The following is a 9,684-nucleotide window of genomic DNA, read 5'->3' as shown; positions in this document are numbered from 1 at the left end:
GTTATAATTTTCCTATACTGAAAATATATTTTTGATAGGTACTTACCTCCACTCACATATATAGCTATTCTATGATTATCGTGGTTCAACTGTGTCTCCCATGCAAATCCTCATGTGACAACCTTCCACCAATAGGAGTGCGACGCACCCTCCTGATGCATGTGACTCCCTCTATTCAATTCTACCAAACTATCACTTCGAGTTTAGGCAGAAAAGGAAGCACTGGTTTTCATTGTGGAGGAAGGGTGGGAAATGTGAGAAGAGGTAAGTACCTATCTGAAATATATTTTCAGTGTATGAAAATTATAACTTCCAATATGGTATATTACCTCTTCTCACATATATAGCTAGAATCCAACACTGAGGAGGTGGAAGAACTAGTGTGAGGGATAAAAAAAAACACTTCGAAAGCATCCAAAGAATACCTTATACTGATGATACTCTTAATAGAACATATATGTGGGAGAACACCACTTCTGTACCAGGTATACTCTTCACCCAGTGTGAAAAGAGCTGTCGCAGACACTGGCAGAAAAAAAGAAGGAGCATAACCAAAAGGGAGAGAAAACGGATGGATTGGAATCCAAACCACATAATATCATACTCTCAACCCCATTGAAGAGAGGCTGTAGATGAATCCTCTACAGATGGTAATGTGGGGGGAAAGCAAAACTGGATGCACTCTAAGGTGTAGAGTGGATAGGAAAGGATCATACAGCATTGGAGTGCATCACTAACTTCTGGGTACCACCACATCGGAAGTGGATTGCCTCTATAAATGATATACAACTGCACCCTCTGGATAGTCGCAGAAGCTGGGCACAACATCATCCCTTGGAGCACACCATAACAAGATTGAGCACAGGAATGGAGAACCAGCTTAATCTACACCAGCAGAACACCACCACCTTACTCTCAACTGAATGGATGTATTTATTTATTAAAGTTAGATCACATACAGGAAGAAACCTGTCTGGTCCACCACCCCAGCGACTCACAACTGGAAAGTAGCAAGGACTCTGATACTCCACAAGAAGAACAAGGAGGGATAAAACATGGTGGGGAGTATGGAGGAATGCCAACACCAGAGACAGTGCAATGGGTCATCAGGAAAACCCTATTTGAAAAGCACACCGCCCGTAATTTATTCAGTCAATAAGATGGCAGTGATGGGCAACTATCCCCTTCTGTTTTACCCATGTAAGTCCATTGGTTATTAGTCTGGAACAGGCATATTAATGAAGTAAATATATCGTGAGGGAAAACCTACTAGTGATCTTGTGGAACACCCCATCTCAACAATGTGAATTATTGGCCACGGGAATATTGTATTTTATGATAGCATCATAGCCATACAGTACAGATTTGTGATATATTAAGTATACCTGGACAGGCAACTCTTGCCACAGAGCGGAATCCTGATTATAGAAAAGAGACATGCCCCTGAAAGAAATTAAAATATGTATTAAAAAAAGATAACTTACCTGGTCACTGTCTCACCAAAGTTTGATGGATAGCGATAGGTGGAAGACAGAACCCTGAGGAGGAAGAAAGAGCCATCCAATGCAGATAGTGGGAGATGAACATATGAGAAGTAGTCCACATGCCTGTTTAAAAAAATTCCTCCAATAGACAATGGAGGTAAGACGCCAGGAAAAAGGCAAGATGCCTGACCTGATACGACAATACCAGGAACAAATTTCAGGAAGAAGGAGACAAAAAAGAATAAGCCAATTGAATCAAAAGCCAAACCCAATTGGTAGTGTTAAAGGAGAAAGGTAAAAAACAGAGGAATGTTGCCAGGGGATGAAAGGCAAGAACATGAACCATGGAAGGAAACTGTGTGGGTAATGTAACAACGAAGAACATATACAGGACATAGAAGCTTATACAGATCAGATCGAGAATAAAGGTGGAAGATGGAAGGATGGGAAATCCGCAAGAAGGAAGAATTAACTTCACGAGCTGCTGAAGTCTTGGGAAGGAAGAACATATGTGGAACGGTACAGAGTGAGTGAGACATTGATGGCAAATATATCAGACCGACAATGTACACAGGCTATTAGGAGTAGGAAGTAAGTCATAAGGGACAAGTGTAGGTCAAAAGTTCAAACAGAGTTAGAGTAAGGCAGTAAAGAACAAGATTGTCATCCCAATCTGGAAGGACCACTCAATGACAAGGTATACGAATCCAGAAGGAATGCAACAAATTGGTGAGGGTAGGGGAGGTAAACACAAAACTGTACTGAGGAAAATGGAAGGTGTGTGATAAGGCTGCTCAATATCCAACAAAGAACAAGACTGAAGTTCCATTATCGAACAGCCAAGTGGGTCTAGAAGGGGAAAGCCCCAACTCAAAGACCAACAGTGGTGTTGATATGGTAAGATTGTTTGGTCGTAGACAATTGTCCAGGAAGCCTCCAGCTGATCGACCCATGCCCCCCAACCAGGTAGGGAAGCATCAGTGAAGAGATGCAAATCATTGAGGAAGGGAATTTGGAGAATCCAAGGGATCCCGAGCAAGATTCCAGTGTCATGCTGAGTCCACTGAAGAGACCGCATTTGTGCCCAACCCAAGGGGATAAGTGCTTCCATAAAAGCCCTCATCCCCTAAAGTAATATAACCTCATGAGAAGAAAGAGAGGGAGGAGCAAGAGTGTGGAGAACTGAAAGCTCCATCAAATAAAAAAGAAGGTTGGGCCTGACTGAGGTGGGAGTTCAAAAAGAACCCCTAGCAGACAAGATATGGGTAGGGGCAGGAAAGACTTCTCCAACATAATAATCCAACCCACTTGAGCAGCTTTGGACAGGAGACAAGTGTGATGTGAAGACTCCATTTCTTAATGGGTTAACAGAAGCCAGTCAACCAAGTAGTGTGTAAGCATAACCCCCGAGCATGTATAAGTTGGGCAAAGGTTTTGACAACCCGACAAAAGACACACAGAGCCGAAACAAGCCTGAAGGGCAAGGTGCAAAACTATTACACAACCCTGTGATGGACAAACCAAAAATAGCATCTACACTTAGGAGAAATAGGAAATGTGTTGATTGGCATTCAAAATGTCTACCTTGGTCATTCACAATCCTGGAGAGAAAACTCCCCACCTTAGTGTGAGGAAGGACTCCATTGCAAAATAGGGAAGATCCAGAAATTGATTGAGGTGGGACAGATCGATCACAGGATGCCAATCTCCAGTTTTTTGGGGGTACCACAAACTGCCTGGAGTAAAAGCTTCGAGAAGAATGGTTGACAGGATGGCTGAATGTTGCCTCACAAGTTCCACACATGATTCCAAAGGTTCAGGAATATTCCCAAAAATAAACCACTGGAAAAAAGGAGCCATCCACAATTCCCAAATATAAGTGGATGGTAAAAAAATCTGGGATAAGACAGCATTCCTCTCCAGAATATCCCAACAGCAAAGAAACCACGTGCAAAGAGATAGAGCCAAGGAAGATAATCGCCTCAATGTGCAGGTAAGGAGGGAGAAGGTATTTCCAAAAATTTCTCAGGAGATTGTTGGAGTGCCACAGAAAAAAAGTTGCATGTGTACAAATACTACAGAAGATTCATAAGGGTAAGATAGAAGTGGGAAAACTGGACCTAGGATAAATGGACAGGATTGTCAGGGTCAGCCCCCCATAATGGCAGTAGTGATTCTAATTGCCGAGAATCATGAAAGGGGTAATCTGCCTGATAGTAAGCCAAGGCAAACTGATCCGTGGCTCATGGAGAACAAGGCATGCTAGCATCAGCTCACAACTGAGAAAACAAAATGCTCAGCATGATCCCCGACATCAGGAGAAGGAGGGGAAACGATATACTGGGAGGAAGGGGTGTCATGCAATAAGGAATAAACAGGATTATAGGAAATCGGGGAAATGGATAAAATGAAACAAACCTAAGAAATAATGTCTAAAACGGCTGAAGTAGGCCTAACAGATTCTGCAGGAGAGGTACAGCATAATCGGGAGGAGGAAAAAAGCTGTCAAAATTTTCGTCATCACAAAAAGTTTCGGCAGGTTCAAGAGGAAATCAAGCACTATCGGGAGAAGAAGGTTGACTCAGATAATGTTCAGTCTCCTGACGAATTAAGGCGGAAAATTTCTCACTCGAGTCCCCCTGACTTGAAGCCTGTGTAATTGTGCTGATAGCATGTTGTAGAATCTTCGAAGTGGTAACATTAACTTCAGTATTCATAATAAAATAATGAAAATTATTCAAATACAAAAGAAGAACCAAGGTACATTATTACTGAAAATTGTAAAAATAAAACAGTATTAAAAGATATAAAAGATCTTTCCACTTCATAAGTATAATATTAATAAGAAAAATGCGTGATGGCAGCACAATCATAACAGGTCTTGACTATAGCACTGCCTAATGAGAAGTGATAATTTGGTAGAATCAAATAGACAGAGTCACATGTGTCAGGAGGGTATGTCACACTCCTATTGGTGGAGGGTTGTCGCATGATGATTTGCATGAAAGACACAGTTTAACCACAATAATCATGAGAAACATGGAAGTGCAAGGCTTGTGGCATGCAAAAAATTTTTGCATATAGAGGGCAGCACTGAACGAGAATAACTATATATGTGAGATGAGGTAATGTACTGTATCAGAATTTGGCTTTTTATTACGGATGAACAAACGTATAATAATAAATATATCACCCAAAATAAGAACTTGTATAACATATATTGATTCCTTTCTATTACTTTTCTCACTATGTTTGTGCATAAAATTGTGAATAATCTGTTTCTGGAGGGGGTAACAAATATAACGACACATTACAATAAATCTTATTTTAATATTTTATTCCACTTGTTACGATTGAATTTATCTTAATTTCCAATGTAAGAAATATAAACTACAGCCCAATGTCTCTTAAATAATTGATTTTAATAGCACTTAAATGAGGCACTCTAATACTGGGTGAAACATTTTGTTCCCAAAAATCATACATCAAACATACTGCACTTTTCTTTAACCAAAAACCCACACTAGGTCACTTCTTCCTAACATTCAAGCATTACAAAATAAATATGTATTAAACTATTTTACCTGGTTCAAAATATGACATCAAACATACCCATTAAAAACCTGAAGAAACACTTCTATATTTAATATCCACTGCACTAGTATGTGGATTGTTCGTATCTCAACCTCCCCAGAAGGAATCATATTTTAACTTCTATGGTACATGAGTATAGTTACTTACATTACGTACTGCACTGAATTCCTGGTCATACAAATGAGGAAAGAACCAAAAAAATCCAGGGCGAAAGACATCACGCAGCAGTAAGATGACACAAGAGCAGACATAAATCACAGTGAAACCCATTACCCAATAAAATATCAGAAACATTGTGGGGGAAGACTTGAAATTATCCTCAAGATCCTGAGCTGTTCTGTCAAATATAGTCTGTAGAAGAAAAAAAAAGGGGAAATGCAGATCAACTAATACATTGCTTTCAGTATGAACAGTGTTAAAGATATTCACAAAAAAATTTTTTTCAACCCTCTCGAAATCATATCATATTAATTTCAAATAGTTTCATGTATAATCTTAACGAAAAAGTTTTACTACTAGTTACAGACAAAACCTTGAAAATGGTTGACAGCACATAAAACACTTATACTTGTTTAATGCTTAATGTATTTTACTATAACAATGTTTAGCATGTATTTTATGTAGGTGAGCAAGATATGCAAGGTGTGTTAAGATTCTTATTAATTTGTGCATTTTGGTGAATAAATGTTTTAAATATCAAATCTGCAAAATAGCTACTGAACGTTTGCAACTAATTCCTCAAAAATGCATTTTTAATTACTAATTTTGTTTGCAATCTTATGTTTTTATAACCTTAATATTAGTTCTCCATATGTGAGAAGCATACCTATGGTTCAAAATTAAAATCATTATTTCTATTCTAGCAGTAATAAAAAATATATCTTTACTTAACTCACAAAAAGCTCAAACTTTGCACTATATATACACTGTCATTATTCACAACCTGTAAGAATGATTTTTTTTGTCTTTTAATAAATAATTATGATGCAAGTTAAGAAAGTACAAGTCATATGATGTCATATTTATAAATAATCTAACTATTTTTTTTTCATATTTTTGCAATTTATTAAGATGTCTTTATACCATACAGTGTAAAATGTTTCAAATATTCAAACCACAGTTAATGTGGATTATATAGCAGCACAATATTTTGACATAAACTTCTAAATAAACTACACAGTTAATACAAATGATAATAATTTACAATACAAAATGTATTCTATAAAACTAACCGGGAACAACTTAGAATATAAAATGTATTCCATAGAACTAACCGGTGACAATTTACAACATAAAATGTATTGTATAATACTAACTGCATAAATTTTACAATAAAAATGTACTCTATAAAACTAAGAGGTAACAATTTACAATATAAAATGTATTCTATAGAACTGATGACAATTTACAATATAAAATATATTATACGGAACTAACTGATAACAAGTTACAATATAAAACGTATTCTACAGAACTAATGACAATTTACAATATGAAATATCCAGAACTATCTGGTAACAATTTACAATATAAACTGTACTATAGAACTGGTAACAATTTATAATGCAAAGTGTATTCTATAGAACTAACTGCTGACAATATACAATACAATTATATTTTGTAGAAATGGTAACAACTTACCATATGAAACGTATTCAACAGAACTAACTATAAATGATTTACAATACAAAATTCTTCTAGGGTTTATTCAACATTCATGTTTCTTTAGATATTGTAGTCTAAGAGTACACTGGGAATACATTTTTCTGTACAAAATTCGTCTAGAGCCAGCTTAAGATTAATTTTTCTTTACATATTGTAGTCTAATGGTCAGCTGGAGACACATTTTTTTATATTACCATACAAAAGATCAATTACAAAATGAATTTCTACAGCAACATGTATTTTTCTCCAACTAAAATTGCAATTTATTCTAATTCTTTTCACATATAGATGAACAAAGGCACAAGGATTTTGCAGTGGAAATTCTTGGCAAAAATTGTTTTCAGATGAGGCTACATTCCACATTTCTAGACAGGTTAATTGGCATAATGTCCATATTTGGGGTAAAAAAACTCACACATGGTGTATGAGCACAAACAGGACAGCCCAAAGATTAATGTGTGGAGTGGGTTGACAGAATTATTGGGCCATTCTTCTTTGCTGAAGAAACTGTGACTGACACAAGTTACCTAGAATGCTCCAGCTGTTTGTTGTCCCTCAATTGGAAAATCTGCCTCATGTTATTTTTTAACAAGATAGTACTCCACCACACTGGAGTCTTGATGTCAGAGAGTTCCTGAATAACACATTCAGATGGATTGGTAAAGATGGACCAACACGATGACCCTCCATGTTCCCCTGACATGACCCCTTTGGATTTTTTTTGGGGGGGGGGTTGTGATATCACCTGTGTGTGATATCATGGATCTTTGCCACAGAATAATTGATGCAATAAGAATTGTGAATCCCAAGATGGTGAACAAAACCTGGAAGGAGACAGCGTATTGCCTAGACATTCTTCGAGCAACAAATGGTGCACATTTGGAAGTATATTACGATAAGAAAAAACTTTATGAGTTGTTCATCAAATTAAATAAAACCAGAGTGTTCTATCTATGATATTTGTGAAGTTATTAATCTTAAAAATGGGTCAGATAATTTATGGACACCCTGTATGATGAAACTGTGTGCATAATCCAAATTTTTGAGTATATTTCAACTGTAAACTATGAAAATAAGTAAGAATTATTACATTATGAAAGTATTTTACATAGAAATTTAAAATAATCTGTAAACCTAAATAATGATTAGAAAAAAAGAATTGTTAAGAAACTCTGGTATATTTGCCTTTTATAAAAAATATACATAGTCTTCAAAAGAAAGGCAATATTGTTCAATTGAAAGGGAAAGGTTTTGAAATGTTCTCTTGCAGGTTCATGTGCCCTTTAGGAACCACTGACTGCTACACAAGTAACATTTAGGTGTTGAAGAATAAGAGGTATTGAGAAGTTCTTTAACTGCTCAAACACATCAAAAGGATTGTACCTGTTGCTTTAAACCATGTTAATGTTTAATAATAACTACACATCAAATGTTAATGTTTAATAATAACTACACATCAAATGTTAATGTTTAATATCAACTACACATCAAATGTTAATATTTAATAACTACTACACATTAAATGTTAATGTTTAATAAACACTACACATTAAATGTTAATGTTTAATAATTACTACACATCATCATCCAATGACATCTGATGATTTGTGACCTATTAATCCAAAACTTGTCTTTTGAAGACAATGCTATAATTTCATTAGCTCTAAGCCAGCATAATACTTGCAGAATTGACAAAAATGTTTTAACTTTAAAACCTAACATCTAATTTTTTATTACTGATATAAAAAAATATTAAGTCCTTTTCATTTTCATTTAATAAGTCAAAAACACAGTGAACTATTAAGAAACATGGATTTAGACTAGCTAGTCTTTTCTTTCACAAAGACTGCCCCTCAGTGGCTCAGAAGTAAGACTAGTGACTTACTGGACTAAAAATCAGGTGGGCAGAGCATAAACAGCCCACTGTAAAGCTTTGTTCTTGACAATTAATATACAAATGTCTATTAACCAATATATCAAGACAACATCAAAATAGACTGTACATTTTAATGTATAAAAACATATATATATATGAACAAAAATATACATTCACTCTCCTGTTTTTCCTTTAACAAATACTTGAAAAAATATCCTATTATGTTTTGTCTTCAGCAAACGTTTGAAAAACTAAATATTTAAATTGATATTACAAAACATTAATACTTGTTAGAAAGAAATTGACAGTGACATACCATTGTGCATATATCCAGCCAAAATCCACAGAATACTGGAAATAGTATAGCATCTAACACAACCAGAAGGAAAACTTTTACAGCTACACAGCCCAAGCCTAAACACCAACTCAAAAAGAGGAGTCCACATTTGAAAAAGATGTAGTTTAGACAGTAAAAAGTTAGTCCAAGAATAATATAACCACTCAGAAATCTCTGAATTCCATCAAAATATGAGCACGGAGTTTTCATGTCCTACAAGAATGTAAAATTACTTCAGGGTAAAACAAATATATAAGATAAGGCAAACATACTTATATTGTGAATAAGCAACAATAAAATATAATGCTAACGATAATGATAATCATGATATAAAAATTCTTAGCAATGTACTTTAACCACACATAAAAATATAACACATTTATAAACATTCTGACCAATGACAACACTTTTCCATAAGACTATGTTTAATTTAACCTATTTAAGAAGTATGACAAAAAAAAATCGCCAATGTGAACTCAGAATATTATCTAACTAGTTTGCTGTTTACCACTGACAAAATACCATTTCTGCTCAACTGGACCTTCAGAAGTGTCGTATGTGCAAAATTGATGGACTATGACGAGGAGAAAGACAAAAATAATCTAAGGTTAATGTATTTCTCAAGAGTCACTTATAATGCAAATTATGAGGGATGGGTATCTCATCGTAGTAGTCAATACGATACATATCTAGATATTGATGCCAGAAACGACTTGTATCTAGATACA

At 35.4% G+C, this 9,684-nt stretch overlaps 1 protein-coding gene across 1 annotated transcript in view; it reads right to left on the bottom strand.

Annotated features, from left to right (window-relative positions):
• The window catches only part of LOC111086421 (E3 ubiquitin-protein ligase MARCH6-like), a gene marked incomplete at its 5' end in the record, with an annotated part of 52,873 nt that overhangs the window by 36,796 nt on the left and 6,393 nt on the right, over nucleotides 1–9,684 (bottom strand). The window contains 2 exons of the mRNA XM_022389172.1: nucleotides 5,226–5,429; nucleotides 8,936–9,169. Coding sequence (XP_022244880.1) covers nucleotides 5,226–5,429; nucleotides 8,936–9,169 — 438 coding nt within the window. The remainder of the gene's footprint in view (nucleotides 1–5,225; nucleotides 5,430–8,935; nucleotides 9,170–9,684) is intronic.

Source organism: Limulus polyphemus, unplaced genomic scaffold (assembly GCF_000517525.1).
Source record: "Limulus polyphemus unplaced genomic scaffold, Limulus_polyphemus-2.1.2 Scaffold1084, whole genome shotgun sequence".
Classification (NCBI taxonomy): Eukaryota; Metazoa; Arthropoda; class Merostomata; order Xiphosura; family Limulidae; genus Limulus; species Limulus polyphemus.
The sequence above is the reverse complement of the archived record's forward strand: the minus strand, read 5'-3'. Positions and strand labels throughout refer to the sequence as shown.